Genomic DNA, 18,948 nt, shown 5'->3' on the forward strand with positions numbered 1-18,948 from the left:
AGCTGTGATCAAGCTATGGTTTTGGAAGACCTTTTGAGAGCGACCTGATATTTCATCGGTAAGCGTACAGTATTTGTACAGTTTTGGAGTATTGATGGCGATGAATGTAAAGACGGTGCGATATACGGACTGAGAAAATTATAGTTAGAGAACGAGAAAGGTGGTGGTGGAGTGGTGGCGCGGTGGTGGTGGTGGTGGTGGTGGTGGTGGCGGATAGGACGCAAACATCACCTCATTTAAGAAGGAATGAAACGAGAATTTTTCTCACACTGATTTTGATACATTTTTCTTTTTCATGTTTTCCTTTTGTTTTTTTCCAACACTTAAAGCGAGAAAGAACAAGGATTGATCTGTGAAGCGCACGCTTTGGCTTTTAAAACCTGGTCGTTGTTTGTAAGGGAAAGCCTGGAAGAGCTGAAATGCCAGAGGGGTGGGGACTTGCATTGCAAGCCAAGCTTCTACTATCGTGTCGATTTGTAGCGCTGGAGAGATGGAGAGCTCTCCCCCTTTGCAAAAAGAGAGCTTCCTTTTCTCTCCTGCCTCGCAATGAAAGCTCTCCTTCTCCCTCTTCGCATAGAGAGTTCTAGAGCTCCAATTGGGTCACGGGAAAGAGGAGCAAAGCATGGAAGCTTGCGAGAATGTGAGAGTGAGAGGGAATCGTCGCGCAGGAGGAGAGGAATTTGGCAGTGGATCATTGCTCGCCACCTCTAGGTTTTGTCCCATCCTTGCTACGCTACAATTCGACTCGTCCTGGATTGAGGTGGAGCGCTCCTTGTTGTTTTCTTTCCAGATCGATCGACTATGACCAGAGCACTGTAAGCCGCGCACGAATCTCCAATCTCCACCGAGAGTTCCAAGAGAAAGAAGGAAGAATTCTCGCGAATTTCTCATAGCGGAGCAAGGAGGATAGCAATCCGAGAAGGAAGGAGAAAGAAATCTCTCAGCTCGATCGAAATCCAAGGAGAAAGGATTGAATCCGAAGAAGATCTTTCTCGCAGCTTATCTCCTCTCGCGATAGATCAAGCAATGTGGGTTACCAAAGTTCTTCCACTAGCTCTTCTCTTCCTCCAATTTCTCCTCCTCCCGGAGCTTCTCCCAATCGCGAGCGCCCAGATCGACACCACCGAGTACGCGGCGCTGCGCGTGATCCGAAACGCCCTGGACGATCTCCCGGGCTCCACATTCTTCGCGACCTGGGATTTCACGCTAGATCCTTGCTCCTCGTTTCGCGGGGTCGTGTGTTCTTCCGGGGATCACGCTGGCGATTCCACTCAGCACGTCGTGATGCTCAGCATGGGCAGTGGCTTCGCGGGCTCTCCAGGTCTCTCCGGCCACCTCAGCCCGGCGCTGGGCAGCCTCCCATACCTCCGGATCCTCACGCTCGTCCCGGGCAGCGTCCGTGGTTCCATCCCACCCCAGATTGGCGCCCTCTCTCGCCTGGAATTCCTAGGGATCTCCAAGAACGGCCTCTCCGGATCCATCCCAGAGAGCTTCAAGAGCCTGGCATCGCTCCAGGGGCTGGATCTCAGCAACAACAAGCTCACCGGATCCATCCCGGCCTCCATCTTCGCGCTGCCATCGCTGGCCACGCTCATCCTCTCCTCCAACGATCTCTCGGGCTCCCTCCCGGGCGCCATCGCCGCGCCGCTCCAGCGATTGAGCGCCGACCGCAACCGGATCTCTGGAACCCTACCCTCGGCGCTGCCCGCCGCCACTCTCGCCCACCTCGATCTCTCCTGGAACGCGCTCGAGGGATCCATCGCCTCCACGGCGCTGCTGGGCCAGATCGCCTTCCTGGACCTCAGCTCCAATCGCCTCTCGGGCGGCATCCCGAGCTCGCTGCTCACGCTGCCCGACCTCGCGGAGCTCCTCCTCCAGCGCAATCTCCTGGGCGGGAGCGTGGATCCCCAGGGCCCCGTGAGGATAACGCGCCTGGATCTCAGCCACAATGCGCTCACTGGATCGCTATCGCCATTCCTGGCCACCGTCAAGAGCTTGCTCCTCAACAACAACAAGCTCTCGGGTGGAGTCCCACGGGAGCTCATCCAGGGATTGGCCGCCGGCGACGTGGAGAACCTCTACCTCCAGCACAATTTCCTCTCGGCAATCCAGGCGATGGAGGTGATGCCCCAGCTCTTGCCCGCGAGCTCGGTGTTTTGCATCCAGTACAATTGCTTGGAACCGCCCGCGCAATCGTCGTGCCCGGCGAGTACCGGCAAGGAGCCCAGCCGCCCCGGCTTCCAGTGCGACGATCTAGACGGGGATTGGGACTGATCGATTCGCTCGATCGATCGCTCGATCGATTGTTACTGGATTTTGGATTGGATGATTTCTTGTGGATAAAATTCATTACGCCAATAACTCAAGAACCCTAAAAGGCAAAAGGACTTTCTTGGAAGAACCCTAAAAACAGAGGATTGGAATTCATTGTCAATTCGATTGGATTGAATCAGTTTCTAGCAATGGATCAGTCAGTGGTCATTTCCTTCTCTTGCCTCCCTGTTCTAGCAATGCAAAATTTGTTTTTGCCTCGCAGCTCTAGTGATGGAAACTTTGCTTTGATGGAAAGCAGAGTTCTTGGATGATTCCTTGTTAATTGGATGGGATTGTATCAATTTCTAGCAATGGATCATTAATTGGTCATTTCCTTTTCTCGCCTCCCTCTGTTCTAGCGATGGAAACTTTGTTCTTGCCTCGCTGTTCTAGTGCTGGAACTGAGTGGTCATTTCTTCCATGGAATGGAGCTATAAGTGATCATTTCTTCCTGCCCTTGGTCGTGGCTTTTGATTTCTTCCCAGAGCTCCCTTTCGTCGTCTCGGGTGTTTCCTATAGATGAGGTTTCATGAGTTACAATACGGAGCTTTTAACTTGCGCACGCCACGCCACAATCACTCCACTCACCTTTCTCTTTGTAGCAGCGGCTGCTGGCGAGGACGACGCAACGGGCTTGAAAAATGACTCCATCCTGCACAGATTTCCACTCCAAAACTCCTGAGAAATCCGAAGCACAATTAAAACAGCTACGACAGACCTTCCCTGGGAGGACTTATTCTTGGCGCTCTTGATCCTCTCGATTGCCTGGGGAACGGAGCCTGCGCTTTTAGTTTTCTATACCCAAAGAGGTGCCGCAGCTTTACCTTTGTCACGCGATCGATATTGAATCCATTCTCTTCTACCAGAAACTTTTTCAATCCCTGCAGCAGGAGATTAGCAAGAAGATAAATGAAAACTTGGATTTATTTACCTCCTCATCGGGTGCATTCCATTTGAGCTCCGGAAGCTCTTCATCTGGCAGCACGATGGGCTCTTTAAAGAGCCGGCGGGCTTCTTGGTAAGGCCAAGATTCTGGAATTTGGTATCTGGTTTGATATTGCAAGTCAAAGCGAGAGATATCGTATGGAAAAACGCACCTGTCCTTGTTCAAGTTCTCCAATACTGCTTCTAAAGTACTGTGCTGTCTAATAAGTTTCAAAGCTGTCTGTGGCCCAATTCCTAACAAGGTACAAACCAGGTAACCACTGTTTTAACGATAAGCAAGGAAACTTACCGCGAATCGTGTCGCAGTAGTCACACCCGCAAAGAATGCAAAGATCAATAAACTGATCCATGGAAAGGTTTAGCTCTTGAAGAGCCTAGATAGCCAAGAATCAACACTCATTGTGAGAACAAAAAAAAGCTTAAACGCACGCACCGTAGATATCTGGAACTCCATAACTGGTATTTTACGAGAAGCTGGCTCCATGAGGTGCCGTAAGAATCTCGGACTTCCAAAGGTAAGGGAATCCATGTCTTCAGAAGCCACGGCATAAACCTGCGGAACAAAACCGCAGTAGATTCAAAGACGAGAAAGATCGAAACTGGAGAGATAGAGAGATCGAACTACCTTGTCTGCTTTGCACAAGGCCGCACATTCAGCTTCTGCCTCGCAGGGAGCCTGTTACAAAGTACAAGCAGTGAAAATCTTTGCTGATGCAAAGATCCACCAAAGAAAAAAGAGTACCTCGATGACCGGAATTCCCATGAGCCGTAGCAACTTTTGACAGTCTTCATTGTGTTGCTTTGTGACCTTCACAGGAACCATGTTGATCGAATGAAAGAATCAAATGGAAGTGAGGCGTACCTTTACTGTTCTCTTGCTATACTTCTCTATGTCCGCAACTTCACCTTTCTGCAGGACAAGGACTATAATCAGAAAGAAAAACACTACACGAGTATATCAGTAACGCCACCTCGATCGCCTCCGTAAGCCCTTCAGTGGCCTCTTCACGCCTCGCACCTCTGATTAAATAAACAAAAGTTTGAAGAAAAACTGTACTGGCTATCGAGATGAGAGTAGAGCTACCTTTTCACAAGCTCAGCTTTCTTCAGCTCCGGAGGTTTTCCATCAAAGACATACCTGACGTGAATGACCACTCGTAAGAAACAAACAACAATACAGTAAGACAAATCGCCACAAACTCGATGTTCTTACACAGGCTTCATCCCGGACTCCAGCAAGCGAACTGTCCGAGTAAACATTCCCTGCAAATGACTGCGTTGGAGTCAGCGAAAGAACTAAGTATCAAGGAAAGAAAAAAAAGGAATTTGTTCTTCCTTTCAAACAAACCTTGTAATTTCTCCAGCCTCATTCGTGAGCATTTCAGTGCCAGTTCGTCCCACAACAATCTAGAATGCACGGCTTCTTGTGTGAGACGCAACGCAAAGATATCTAGAACTCACCAAGAACTGATATATACTCATACTCGCATCCACAGCGATTTTCCGCCCAAAGTAGCTCTCAAACTTCTGCTCCTTCATGGCGCCCGGCGCGTTGTCCGCCAAGAGCTTCGTCAATCCCTGCGCATCCAAAGCTATAGCGCTAGCCAAACGAGATAGGACGCAGTACCTTGATCCCCATTGCCCCCAAAATGCGTGGGAGCGCCAAAAGAAAGAAGCGCGAATTCAAGAACCCTAACTCACCTAGACCGCTGGATCAAAGTAAATCCGACGGCCAGATAAAACTAGCCGAGCTTTAGGTCAGGGTTGAGTGTCCCATTTTCTCTCTTCCTGGTAGATCTTCGCGATATCGAGGCAGCGATGTTCACGGCAGCTGGAGCGATCGCCAAGCGCCTCGGCAGGCCCGCTGCCAGCGCTGTAAGTATCAGGGCGAGCGCCACCGCCTCGGACTCCACCCTCGGCCAGGAGAAATCCTCCAACATCAAGGAGTTTTCGATCTACCGCTGGAATCCCGATGGCAGCAGCAATCCCCAGCAGCAGGTCTACAAGATCGACCTCAACGATTGCGGTCCCATGGTGCTGGATGCTCTCATCAAGATCAAGAACGAGGTGGATCAGGGTCTCACCTTCCGGCGATCGTGCCGGGAGGGGATTTGCGGCTCCTGCGCGATGAACATCAATGGGAAGAATGCGCTGGCCTGCCTGACCAAGATCGAGAAGGACGCTGCCCAGACGTCGGTGCTTCCGCTGCCACACATGTACGTGATCAAGGACCTGGTGGTGGACCTCACGAACTTCTACCAGCAGTACAAGAGCGTGGAGCCGTGGCTCAAGACCAAGACTATGCTAGAGGCTGGCCAGAAGGAGCACTTGCAGAGCAAGAAGGAGAGGCTGAAGCTGGATGGGATGTATGAGTGTATCCTGTGCGCGTGCTGTACCTCTTCCTGCCCGAGCTACTGGTGGAATCCCGAGAAGTTCTTGGGTCCTGCGGCATTGCTTCACGCTCACAGGTATGGATGGCTCTTTTGTCCTTTGATCTTTGCGTGTTCTAGATGTGTTGGGTGTGTTTTTGTCGTAGAGCTTTTGTGTGTTCGTGTTCTTACAGAACTTGGGATCTCTTTCTCAGATGGATTGCCGATAGCCGAGATGAGTACACGCGGGAGAGGCTGGAAGCCATCGCCGGAGACTACAAAGTTGGGCGCTGCCACACCATTCGCAACTGTGAGAACGCTTGTCCCAAGGGATTGAGCCCTGCTAACCAGATCATCAAGATCAAGGCGCTCCAAAACACCCTCTAGACGCCTCCAGATCTTCGCTTTTTTCCTCCGGAATAAGTGACAAGCGTTTCTTCGTCGATGAATAGCAATAAAGGTTGACGAAAGCTCTTAGCTTTACTTTGAAAGTTTTGATCTTTATATTTACAGTCCACTCAACTAAGGAGCAAATGGTCATATTTCTTATGGTTTTATTTCGGCCACGATGCTCGAAGAAAAAGTTTCATTTTTGTTTTGGAGCAATGGTTATATCTCGAGAAATCTTAGAAAGCGTTTGATCTATCTTTTGGAGCAATGGCTATATTTCGGCCACGATGCTCGAAGAAAAAGTTTGATCTTTGTTTTGGAGCAATGGTCGAAGAAATAGTTTGATCTTTGTTTTGGAGCAATGGTTATATTTCGGCCACGATGCTCGAGAGAACTACGTACGAGGAAGCACTCCTTGGATCCAAATGGATCACTTGCCCGGTTGCCCGGCTGCCACCCTCCACATCTCTTCCAGTCCGGCAAGCCCCGAGCAAGCTCCTCCACGCCGACGCCCTCGGCAAATACGGCATCCCCGCAAGCAAATCCTCGGCATGCCGCAAATGCCCAGCTCTCCCGAGCATCTCCACGACGCAGCAGTAGTGCTGCGGCGTTGGCTTGAGGGCGAAGTCCGTGACCATCGAGCAGAACTTGGCCCAGCCTTCGTAGAGCTTCCCCGAGTGGATACAAGCCAGGAGCACGCAGACAAACGAGACGGCATCGGGGGATTCGCTGAGCTTCATCCGCAGGAACATTTCCATGGCTTCGGCGTGGTGCCCCGTGTGTGCGAACGACGCCACCATCGTGTTCCAGCAGATCATATCCTGTTCCGGGCTCGCATCAAACATCTTCTTCGCGTCTCGCAGATGCCCGTTCTGGGCATATGCTGCGAGCATCGCTCCCCAGGTGACCATGTTGTGCTCCGGCATCTCGTCGTAGATGTTCTTGGCCTCCTCCAAATGCCCAAACTCTCCGTAGGCAGATAGCATAGCGGTGCAGGACACGAGATCGTGGCTCCGCATTCTATCAAACAAAACCCTTGCTTCCTCCAGATGCCCGTTTTGGGCATACGCTGCAAGCATAGCGTTCCAGGAAACAATGCTCCTCTCCTGCATCGTTTCAAACACTTCGTAGGCTTCTTTGATCTTGGCATTGTCGGCGTAAGCCGATAGCATCGCAGTCCAGGAGACGAGATCTAGCTCTGGGATCCGATCAAACAGTCCCTTAGCTTCGTCAACTTGCCCGTTCTGGGCATGCGCAGAAAGCATCGTAGTGCAGGAGATTAGATCCCACTCCGGCATGGATTGGAAGATACTCTCCGCCTCTTTCAAGTGTCTAGCATCCGCATAAGCCGAAAGAATAGCAGTCCAGGTGACCATATTCTTCTCACGCATGGAATCGAAGAGCTCTTTGGCTCCTTCCAAATTCCCGGTATGGGCAAATGCTGATAGCATCGCAGTCCACGACACAAGGTTCCACTCGGGCATCCGATCAAAGTGCCGCTTAGCCTCGTCCAAATGCCCGTTCTTCGTGTATGCAGCGAGCATGGCAGTCCAAGAGACCTGGTTCCTCTCGGGCATCCCATCGAAGATCTCCTTGGCACTCTCAAGTTGCCCAGCCCGCGCGTACGCGGAGAGCATGAGAGCCCAGGAAAAGACGTTCTTGTCGGCGATGGCGTCAAAGACGCGGCGCGCCTCCCCGACGCTGCCAAACTTGCCATAGGATTCTACGAGCTTGTTGGAGACGAAGGCATCTCGCTCGAGCGGGACACGGTTGGCGATGCACGAGTGGATCTCTCGGAGCATCGAGAGGCCCCGGCACAGGCCAATACGCTGGCCATAGACGTAAGACTCCGCTCCATTGGTGTCGAAGACGCTGCCACCACTGTCTCTAGCTCTCTGGATCTTCGTCTCTATCGTCACCATTTACAAAGCTCCATAGCCTTTTATTAGAAAGGAAGAAAAAATTATCTCTCTATTCAAATAAATTGTGAATCTTAATATGAGCTATGCCAATTTTCCGAAGTCCTTTAACCGATTTGAAAAAAGGGTAGATTTCTTGTTCATAAACTCTTTCTCTCAAATTATTCCTTTTTTCCATATTATTGAAACTCTTTGCTCAGAAACCCATAGAGCTTTTGGGGCTACTAGAGTCATCTGCAAGAACTACAAGAACAAAGTGCTTGTGTAGGATCAACTCAATTTCACACTTAGAAACACACAAAAAGAGGTCATGAACTTTCCTATCACACTCTAAAAAATCATTACTAAATGTTAGTAAACAATTTGAAACACAGGAATAATGCCTAGCCTACCTCATAAATTCCTGGACACTAACACTATACTGTCATCCTCCACAACTTGACAATTTACTCAAATCCTAACCACAATTGTTTGATTATAGAAAATCCCCTACCTCATGCCACCTAGCCACCTTATCATCTTCCTCTTGCTTTTGTTATTTTGGCATATGCTCATAGATTTTTTTTAAAAAAATGTAGTAAAAATTATCATGTGTTTTAGATTAAGGAATCCTATACTTTCTCATTTAATATTATATTCATATATATATATATCCAATCCTATTGACTAAAGTATAAGGGAAACTAGAAATATACCAAATATTTTAATTAGACTAAGATATGGATAAATGCTTATGTACTATGGTGGATAATTGATGTTATAATTAAGTGAAAGCTTAGACATGAAGCAACAGAAAATTCACATTAAATTCTGATATACAACAATTATTTTATAGATTGTATGATTATGCTAGAAATTCATTATATGTTTTTCAGTTTTTAATAATTAAAAATTTTGTACTTTAGGAGATTAAATAACAGAAGGCTTTTTTAGACCTTAAAAAATATTTATTAAATATTTTCTAATGATAAATCATTGAATAGAAAACAATATTGTGTTTGTTCATAAATGTTATTTTAAATTTTAAGAATGGGTGAAATTGTCAATTTAATAAATTTATTGAAATAAATAAAATCATATAATACAGTATAACTTTAATTTTAAATAGTTTTAAATACAGAAAAGTTAATTTAAAACAATTATTTTGTAGGTTTTATTTTAATGGCAATACCATGACCATGTTTTAATCTCTATATATATGATAGTTCTATAAGATTTTCTTACTTTACTAGAGTATTTCCAAACAACCAATATTAACAGTTTTATGAATTCAGATTAAAATATTTTCCTTTCATTGCTTTGCTAATTGTTGTTGTTAGAATGAGGTGCTACTGCTTTTGGCATTTTGATTAATCTTGGGTTAGAAGTTGGACCAAGATGTGGTCTCATATCCGTAAAGAATATTTGCCAAATGATCTTGGTTTGAGACTTCACGATACAAAAATGCAAAGCATGTGGAATATCTATCATAATAAGGAGGGAGTGCCGAACTTTCTGGGCCGTCGGATCCAGCCAATCGCAGCCATCTGATGGAACTATAAAGGGGTTATTTCTTTAACCATGTGTTAGCAAATAATCATGCTAATGTTTGCTCTCGGCAAATGGGAGGTGACCAAGCTGCATGGGGCAAGAGAAGAAGGTGCTACAACACGTGGTACATACATGTGTTGACTAGACTGGGAACAGGAGCCAACAGCAGATTTGGAGCTGTGGGCTCTAGATCCACTCCCAAGCCCCAGTAATAGTGCCTCTACCAACAAGAACAGAGGTGAGTGTGGCCATTGGAGAGGAGCCAAAAGGTGCCACTTAGCCTCTTATACATTTTTCTTTTTGTAATGATGTATTGTGGCTGAGGAAGCTTCTTGGAGTCTTGCTTGAAAAGCTTCTAGAGTATGCTGGAATATTCAAGGAATCTTATAGAGAAATTTTTTTAAAGAATGTACCAGAGTGTTAGACAGAATGTGCCCGTATATACTGGTTCCGTGACATTATCCCCCACAAGTTCCACAAATCATTGGTCCTGGTTTGAGTGGGTACCGCATGTGGAAGTCAGATAGTTTACCTGAAACATTTGTTAAATTTTCTGAGGTTCCCATGTCCAATCACTTGACGATTAGCCAACCCAGTCAACAAAGTAGTACAGTCAATGTTGAAGGATCTTGGAATCTAGGATCCCAACAACTTCGTAGAGTGACCATCAATCTGGACTTCGGGAGCTAGTGGGATGACTCAACCTGGGATGTTGTTAGCGATGTATGGTTCAAGCAGAGAAACGTGGAAGACAGGATGAAAATGCATGGTTGAAGGAAGATACAACTGATATGCCAATCAGAGATGCAAAAGGGACCAAGGCATTGATAGTCAATTTTACCAAATAGACAAGTAGTCTGAATGTTATGCTGAAATAACCAAATTTGATCACCAACCTTGAACTCAGAAACCGTGAGGCAATGTTGATCAGAAGCGAGTTTGTGACATTCGTGAGCCTTGAGTAAATGTTGTTAGTGATCATGAATTTGATCATGTTTTGAGGCATCCTGCTGTGGGTGGATTCATCACTCACTGTGGGTGGAACTTGACACTGGAGAGTGTGCAGAGCAGAATCTGAACTGTGCGTTTCTGGTGGAGAAAAAGCTCGCATTGAGCCTGCGAAGGAGACAAGACGGAGTTATTGACAAGGCAGTGATCGAGGAGGCTGTCAGAGTTCTGATGAATGGGGAGGAAGGGAAGGAGATACGACGAAATGTGGGTGAGCTTGGCCAGGGATGCCAAGAGGGTTGTTGTGCAAGGGGGTTCGTCTTCTGCAAACCTGGAGTTGTTTGTTGAAGGTTTGAGAGCTACATAACAAGAAGCTGTTAAAAGAGTATGAGTACCTTAATATTCACCTTTGAACTGCAAGATCATAGACCGATCTTATGGTATCAAAGTGTAACATTCTAAAAATATACCAGAATATCCAGGACTTGCTCCAGAAGCTGAGATCCAAGAAGGCTGTTGTTTCATCACTTGCTTTCCATCTCCAGAGGCAGATTAGCCAGCATATTCATAGCGAGATTCAGTTAAGGATTAAGAACTAGAGTCAGGCTGAAGTGAACATTATTCCATTTAAAAGCCATTACACAGCCAGGCCAGCATACTCGTTTCTTCTTCATCATTCCAAAGCTCTTCACGTTTCACTCGCTTGCATACTTCGGACGAATTGCGGCAATTGGATGAATGACACGTGTCAAATAAAAAATCATAAACCCAACATTTAAACTAAATGCAGACTGGCCACTCAGCTGGATGAATAAACATGTCAGGTTAAGGGAGTTAAGCCCAACACAACCTTGGCCGCGAGGGATTATGCCCATTATAATCAATTTTTGAATTTTGATTCTGCTTCTTTTGCTTTCTCTGCTGATTCTGCTGCTTTGGAGATGGCTGATACTGAGATCCAGCCGGTCGTGGAGATTGCTGATCCAGAGATACAGCTGGGCCTGAGGCTAAGAAACCTCAGCTTGAAGCGCATTTGCTACTGTTTCTGCCGCCGATGACGAAGAAATTGACTTGACCAAGACAGAGGAAGAGGCTGGAATGTTCTTCTTGCTCGCAGGGGTACGCGAATGGCTCAGAAGAGCTGCTGCGGTTGCTGTTTCGGATAATCTCCCAGCAGATGCTGCAATGCAAATTGTAAGGCTAAAACTCATGAATTTGCTACAAATTCGTCTCAAGCTTGCCACAAATAATATGCATCTACAAAATTGCCTCTAAAGCTGCATCAAATATTTTGCCTCTACACCAACAAAAAGGATTTCCACATCAAACCTAGTCTGATTAGGACTTTGTTAGGTTACAACCTCCAGATCGACTTGCACACCCATTCTTGAGATTGAGCCTCTGGTAGTTCCGGGTGCAGCTGATATTACGTGGGAAGTAATCAAGTATGGCACCAAGCATAGCTTTCCGCCCGCAGATGCTTTTGTCTTCCGTCTTCATCATCAAACTTGGCAGCAACAACGTCTTCCGCTCGTGGCTGCAAACACCAACCTGAACACAGAACTCTGGGACGTCATTCAGATCTTGACTCTATGGACAATCTACAGAGAAAGAATTGACGTCTTATATCACCGCAGGACTCAGCTGAACGACATCAGAGCCGCTGTCAGCTTTTGGTCGTATCTCTTGGTTTCACTCGCGTCTTGATGGGAGAGGATCAAGCACAGGTCAGCAAAAAAGCAGCAACAATTTCTTGGCACGTGGCTGGTAATGAGGACTTTCAGGAATGTCAGACCTTCCGGTGTCACTTGGAATTGGAAGCTGCCATGGACTTTGAGTGGTAGAAGAACAGCTTGAAATGTTCTCCTGTTTTTCTATGAATATATACACATTTCACCTAGTCTGATTAAGCCAGGGTTCGAACCAGGGACCTCAAGCATGTGAGTGAACTTAGTTCATACTCTAAACAACCTTTCAGAATGAGAGGTGGAGGTCAAGGTGGGCGAGGATAGCTCAAGGACAAGTTGGTGTTCTTCCGGACGATGTGAATGACTATGTTTCATTGCAGCAGCATCTTCTGTCTCTAGGTCTTGTGCAACAAGGATCCCAGTTTTCTAGCTTGCAAGAGCTGCGATTTGGGTCTGCCGCTCCAGAGTTCTTCTGGTTTCCTTTCACCCAAGAACCTCTCACAAATGACTCAATGTATTATGTCATGATTCAAAGACCCTCTTCCTCAGGTATGATTTCCTCCTATTATCTCATCAGACTTTTGATGCTTGGAAACTTGTGGAGAGGGTGAAACAATCGGGGGTATCTGGATGCATTCTGCTTATGGGGGTCAGTGGCTGTGGTAAAACTCATTAAGTCTACAATTATGGAGGTGCTGCTTGACGGGAGGCTTGGTACAGTGGTCTGTGTTGCAGGGACGAGCATCAGTGTCTTGCAGATAGAACTGGATAGTTATATCATGTCTGGTGTGGCCAAAATTGCAAATGGGCCCCTTGGATTCATAACAAGCTTTGACAAATGGGAGAGGGCAATGGATGTCTACAACTTCTGTGAAAAGTATTTGAAGATGCTTGGCATTACAGCAGCCAACTACAGCAGACTGTTTGAAAAGTGAGAGTGGTTTGCCAGTGAGAGTGGTTGTAGCTAGGAGCATCATCCTGCCTAGCATTTGGTACCACCTCTCAATTTGGCCTGTCCTCAAACACACTCTCAGAAAGGTATACACAATGGTTTGTAAGTATCTGTAGAGGGGCATGCTTGTCATGGGTAGGATCATGGCCAAGGTTGCATAGCAATCAACAGCACATCCACAAGTTCTAAGAGGACTTGGAGTTATCGATCTGAGCAACATGGCAAAGGTGCTATAGTACAAAATCCTCCTTATGGGCCTCCAACCAGGTAACCAACCCTAGAGACTCATGTTCAGGCAGAGCTTGTTGGCAATCTGGCCTAGGCACAACACTCCAAGAGTGTGGGAGGAGGATCCACATTAGTTTTTTGTTGAAGGGCCGAAGCAAGCAGTTAAGGGTGGCACACTGGTTCAAGGGTTTCTCAAGCTATAGAGCGCATTTCTAGTCAATAGGGTAATGCCGGGGCGAGCAGAGGACTAGCTGAACCAGCCTCTATTCTTCAATGACCTCTTCAAAGTGTACCACTACACTATTTGGAGAAAGCTGCATGGCGAAGGCTTTTAAACTCTCAAGCAACTAATGGGAGTTCTGGACAAGGATCGGAGGAAGACTACGAGGCGAATGCAGGTCTTTAACCTAGGACGGTGGAGGAAAGTCCACCTTGATCTTCTTCGCATCATCAGAGCGGTGAGTGAGGCGAAGAAAGGGCAGCTCTAGCCTAGGCATTGTCTCAAACCTGGAGACTTTGTGGCTTTGCAACAGGACATGGAGCAAGGAAGGGAATGAGTTAGCTTGGGGGCTTGGATACGAGCGTTTACAGCCCTAACACCAGCTTGGGAGGATGGCAATGTGGAGGTGTGGTTTGTTGTGTCTCTCGAACAAAATCTCAGACGTCCTTTTTGGGTTATGAGAGGTGACATGCTGCTACTAGTAGGAGATGAATAGGCCATGCCAATGGTTACGAATGACGAAGTCAAGGGTAGGATTCGAGTAGTATAACATGCTTTGAGGCAGTTGGTGGTGGTTCAATTGGTGGGCACACTAGAGTGGGATGGCATTCTCAAATGGTGGCAATAGCAACTTATTGAGGATTTGGATTGAGACCCAACAGCACGGAAATGAGGAGCAAAGAGCTTCTTCTCGTTTGAAGTCATGGAAGCATGGGATGGTCTCTTGACCAGCAGGGAGGAGGCCTGAGGGGAGATCCCCAAGCTTTGGAAGAAATGGATCGAGCAAGGAGTTGAAGCAAATTAGGTGGTGGACAACATGTTTGTGTTCTGGAAACTATCAGTACAAGAGAAAGTCAAGGCCACCTCTTGGTTGGTGGCAAATAACGGGCTGCCAATAGAATAGCTATTCTGGGAGGAAGCATGCCGACGATGCAAAGAGTGTGGCGAGCTAGAGATAGCGTGATATGCACTTTGGGAATGTGACATGGCAAGAGAGGTATGGCGATAGATCTTCAAGGCGACGCAAGAATTAGGAGACATTCTGGAATTCCAGTGCGAGGATCTGTGCTCCAAAGCCAATCGTTCCCGTGGACCACACCAAGCTTCCATCGCGATCACTCAATTCCAAGTTTTCATCTTCAGTGAAGTTAAAGTACGCCACTAGTTTGAGGGAGCTAGAGGTCCAGCCATTGGTCCAACGTGGAGGCACATCTGTTGTCACGGACAACACAGATGGAACATGCGAGTCTGGTGGGATGCAATAGGGGCTGAAGTCAAGATGTCAATCTGGGAGGCGATGGGCCATGAGCGATGGTCCATTTGGAGGGCGACTGGAGTGCAAGCACTTTGGGAGCCATAGAACCATTGTCACTTCAATGGGCAACAAGCGAGGATATCAACAATGATGGCATCATGGTGGAGACTGACTCTTGTAGTGGTGTGTCTTCATTACACCACCCTAAAAGAGTGGGCGAAACCAAGACAACTTGAGGATTGGAGGTCTAGGTGGCTCCCATGCTTCAGCAAAATGGTAGGTGGTGAGATTTGCTAGCAATGGTGCCTCCTAGACTCTGTTCTACATTCAGCTCATCAGGGAGATTTGGACATCAACATGATTTGATTGAGATGACCATGTCCACTTCTACTCCAGGACTAGGTCCAGCTACGACACTAGAGGATCACGTAGAGTAGCTCATTAAGAGGGCAACACGCCCAATTTTTTTATTAGTCCCATTGGGATATGGGGAATTTACATACACATTTAACAATCTCGCTGAATTGTAGCACCATGGGGTGTCTTTGACCCCAAACGCGTGAAATCCTAAATGCGCCTAAGTCCTAAACTATATGTGGTTTAAAAGCATCCAAGCAAGCCTCACCAGCTTTGCTTGGTTGCAAAAGCACATCCACCAAGTAAGCTTAAGTTCTTACACTGTTTCTTTTGTCTCCAAAAGAATCTAGTAAATTTAAACAAGAATCTACTAAAGTCGAACCTCTTTGCCAATGGCAGGCCAAGACAACTCCATACATTGGCTTTGGAACAGGAGAAATGAGCCACAATGCCCCTCACTCCCCTTGCATGGGTCTGGCATAGCAAGTCTCTAGGCTAGGCATTTGTATTAGCCTGTGTGTGTTGTGTCCCGCCGCCAGAGTGCCACAAAAATCCCCACCCAAAGCTGCTCACTGCCACTAAGAGTTTAGGAGCTAGCTTGAAATCTCCACTTAGCAGTCTTTCTGGCGTCTAATGTAGCCCAACTCCCCTAATTTGGGTTTGGCATGGCAAATCCCTCACAAAAGCTTTTTACCCCCCTTTGGTGTGTTGCCTTGGCACCACTAAACTATCACCAAAAATGCCATGGGAATACTCTCTGCCACTCAAAGCACCTAAGCTGCTTAGACATTGCCACAACATTGCCAAAAATCCACCCAATCTGCAACTTGGAGAACAAAAATGCTGCCCACTCACACTTGTATTTTCTTTCCCCTCTTGCCTATCCTCCACCGTCAGATCCTCTTGATCTAGTGGCCCACAACACTCAAACATTGAGTGCAAAAAATTCTCAGTCCCTACACTTAGATTTTTTGTCTTTTGTGAGTATCGAGGAAGGAGCAATGGGAGAAAGCATGTGAGCATGACAACTGTGTTTTGAGCTTGCTAGACTACGGTTTAGGGTTTGGCTTGCCCTCTCCTCTTCTATCGAGGAAGGGCTTTTTCATTTTCTTGTCTGGGGCTAACCCCAAGCTGCCACAGCAGCTCGGCCCTACCAACAGCAGCAGCCGTCAACACAGCAGTGCTAGCTACAACAGCAGCCAGCAGCCTACCAATGCCGGGCTGCTCCAGCCGGCCAACCAGCCGCATCATGGCCAGCTGCCCGCAGTTGCCACACCCACCCACGACTCGCTGCCCAACACGTCGTGGCTTGGCCCTGCCTAGCAGCGCCAAGCAGCATCATAAGCCACCACACACTGCTGCACATTGCCTAGGGCTGCCCCACACGTGCCAAGCACCACCTAGTGACACACGATACTACCCTGTACTGCCCAGTACCGCCCAGTGCTGCGTAGCACTACGCAGCGTCCTTAGCACCGTGGTTGTCCCTAGCATTGCAGCTGTGACAAGTGACGCCCGGTCATTGCCACCTTTGCCACCTACTGTTCTAGTGCCTATACTAGACAGTCATGACAACATGGACCCCTCACTGCTCATGCCATCAAGGCCAGTAGCACCAGGGAGCTCTAGCCACGCCATGACTGCAGTAGAAGCAGTTCTTGCTCCAGCTCCACCAGCTCCAATGCCCACGGCAAGCATGTCTTGCTTAGTATTTGAGTTCAGAACCATGTCACAAACAACCTCGACACGTGAGCATTCTCAGCTTTTTGCTGAGGCCATCTACGACGAACATGTGTCGCACCAACCACTCTCACCGTACCTTAAGCAAGTTCTAGACACTAGACATGCGTTGTGGCTCCGCACAATGCATGTCATCACGGCTCACATCGAGATGCACATGGAGAACTTGGAGCAAGATGACACTCTCTTCAGTGTTGCCAACTTCTTCTACAACGAGGTGTTGCATTCGGCATTGCAGCAACTTCCCCCCACCTCCTTTGACACGGCCACACCATAGAATTCCTCGGACTCTATGGCTTGCAGCCCTGACATGAGCAGGCTGCAGCAAAGTACGTGACATATTCCATAGTCTACTGAACAAGAGCACTATGTGGCAAACACTACAACATCACCTGTGGCCAACTATGGCAACCTGATGTCAGAGCAAGAGGTTTCCCAGGCAGAGGGCACTGAGGACGTGGAGCATGTGGAACATGCTGCTGGCAATACCTCTACGTCCAGCCAACATGCCAGTTCCTCATGCCAAACTTGCCACATGCACTTCGAGCCCCATGCCATCAGAGAGACCTGCTCTTTCTATGTCAATAACTTTCCATATCGCTACGTCAGATCTCAATTCCAAGATGTGTTTGAGTCCCTCCTAAGGGACCATGAAGCCTACCCGCATGGGGTCCTCTTTGCCAACCCTGGCCCTTCAACCGCAAAGCTGGATGCTACAGCGATGAGACGGATTTTCCCACCACCTATGGTGCTGAATCCCATACCATCACCACCCACCATGGGAGCAGAGCAGTGACCCCCATCGGAGAGAGGATTTCCAAGACCTGGCTCACTACAACAGCCTCCTCACCTATGATGCATGGCTCTGCCTCATGGCTTGTCTAGCCCACCATGTCCCACCGACAGGAGCAGCCGGTGTCTACACCTCCACGCTTGACACCTTTGCCACAGACTCGACGAGCATCTCCTCACGCTTCGATGCTAGAACGGCCATCCACACCTCGCTCCCCAGAGGCTGGACTGCCACCCCCGGCACCATGGGCCTCACCAGCACAACAGACACCCTCGACACATACGACATAGATGCATGCTTCTCAGTGTGTAGTGTCACAGGAGCAGTGACATCCTCCCCTTGCTCTAGTGGACCCTCTGGTTGCTCCGCCACTGCAAGACTGCTTAGTAGCACAAAGGACATGCACAGATGCTGAGGCCATCCCTCTCTAGCCAAAGCAACGCTCAGGAAAGCCAGCCCTAGGATGTACGTCTGAGCCACCAGTTGCGCCACCTCTGCCACTGGCCATTGGAGTAGAAGATGGCTACATGCTTGGAGGCTTCAAGAACATCGATGGAGCCTTCAACAGCATCCTAGCAAGCTCCCTACAAGAATTTTTGCAGGAGTACAACACTCTAGTGTTGTCAAGATCAGCTCTCCAGGAGCTTAAGGACCTGAAAGAGCAGAAGAAACACCCACAGTCGCTCTGTGCATGCCCACTAAAGCTCAAGGTATCTCGTCATGCTCAGGATGGCCTCAAGAGCAGAATTGTTGAGGTGCATGAGCACTATCTCACGGAGCTGCATGACATTCTCATTAAGGCTTGCCAAGACAAGATTGAGACACTCCAGAAGCTAGTCTCCTTGGGCCTCAAGGATCTCTTTCGCAATCGACTCAAGGATCTTGTGACTTCAACACTCAGCTACTGTGGCGCCACGGAGCATGACTCTGTGTACCACCACCTGCTTGCACACAAACAATGATGCGCTCTCAAGTTTGACACTAAGACATTATTCTTCATGGCCATCAAGGGAATTGAGCACCACATGCAGGCAACGGCGACGCAATGTCTAGAGGAAGCCATCAATATGGCAAACGCCTCTGTAGACACCCTCCCCAAGGAGCAGACCATCACAGAGGTCGTGAACAACGTAGTCACCAAGGCCTTCCAAAGCCAGCGACATGCAACGCTGTCAAATGCAGGAAAAAAGAAGAGGAAGTGAGAGGAGAAGAAGAAAACGCGAGAGTAATGTGATGGCACACCGGGTAAGCATGCACAGGACCCAAACAAGAGACACCACATCTCCTTTGCCGCTCACTTT

At 47.9% G+C, this 18,948-nt stretch overlaps 3 protein-coding genes across 5 annotated transcripts; 1 reads left to right on the plus strand and 2 right to left on the minus strand.

Moving 5' to 3' along the window:
- Window positions 1–2,542: 2,542 nt before the first annotated feature.
- Window positions 2,543–4,957, minus strand: LOC9637092 (flap endonuclease 1). 2 transcript variants are annotated; one of them, XM_024662174.1, is made up of 17 exons: window positions 4,886–4,957; window positions 4,720–4,836; window positions 4,607–4,665; window positions 4,472–4,531; window positions 4,343–4,396; window positions 4,230–4,278; window positions 4,121–4,168; window positions 4,001–4,066; window positions 3,884–3,934; window positions 3,692–3,811; window positions 3,548–3,632; window positions 3,411–3,492; window positions 3,245–3,359; window positions 3,138–3,194; window positions 3,032–3,078; window positions 2,902–2,965; window positions 2,543–2,826 (listed from the first exon to the last, which is right to left on the minus strand). In XM_024662174.1, the coding sequence occupies exons 1-17, from the start codon at window positions 4,895–4,897 to the stop codon at window positions 2,755–2,757; spliced, it is 1,158 nt and encodes a 385-aa protein (XP_024517942.1). In that variant the 5' UTR covers window positions 4,898–4,957; the 3' UTR covers window positions 2,543–2,754. The 2 variants fall into 2 exon arrangements, with proteins under 2 accessions (XP_024517942.1, XP_024517943.1); XM_024662175.1 differs by lacking the exon at window positions 4,886–4,957 and having other exon boundaries at window positions 4,472–4,521; window positions 4,720–4,747.
- Window positions 4,958–4,999: 42 nt separating this feature from the next.
- Window positions 5,000–6,219, plus strand: LOC9637580 (succinate dehydrogenase [ubiquinone] iron-sulfur subunit 1, mitochondrial). 2 transcript variants are annotated; one of them, XR_002990634.1, is made up of 3 exons: window positions 5,000–5,726; window positions 5,843–6,087; window positions 6,141–6,219. XR_002990634.1 is itself a non-coding variant. In XM_002988339.2 (2 exons), the coding sequence occupies exons 1-2, from the start codon at window positions 5,077–5,079 to the stop codon at window positions 6,012–6,014; spliced, it is 822 nt and encodes a 273-aa protein (XP_002988385.2). In that variant the 5' UTR covers window positions 5,000–5,076; the 3' UTR covers window positions 6,015–6,118. The 2 variants fall into 2 exon arrangements, 1 of the variants encoding a protein (XP_002988385.2); XM_002988339.2 differs by lacking the exon at window positions 6,141–6,219 and having other exon boundaries at window positions 5,843–6,118.
- A 163-nt stretch (window positions 6,220–6,382) lies between these two features.
- On the minus strand, window positions 6,383–7,939 carry LOC9637093 (pentatricopeptide repeat-containing protein At4g02750). The gene has a single exon (XM_024662195.1). The coding sequence runs from the start codon at window positions 7,937–7,939 to the stop codon at window positions 6,383–6,385; it is 1,557 nt and encodes a 518-aa protein (XP_024517963.1).
- Between the last annotated feature and the right edge of the window lie 11,009 nt (window positions 7,940–18,948).

This window comes from Selaginella moellendorffii, unplaced genomic scaffold (genome assembly GCF_000143415.4).
Source record: "Selaginella moellendorffii unplaced genomic scaffold, v1.0 SELMOscaffold_88, whole genome shotgun sequence".
NCBI lineage: Eukaryota > Viridiplantae > Streptophyta > Lycopodiopsida > Selaginellales > Selaginellaceae > Selaginella > Selaginella moellendorffii.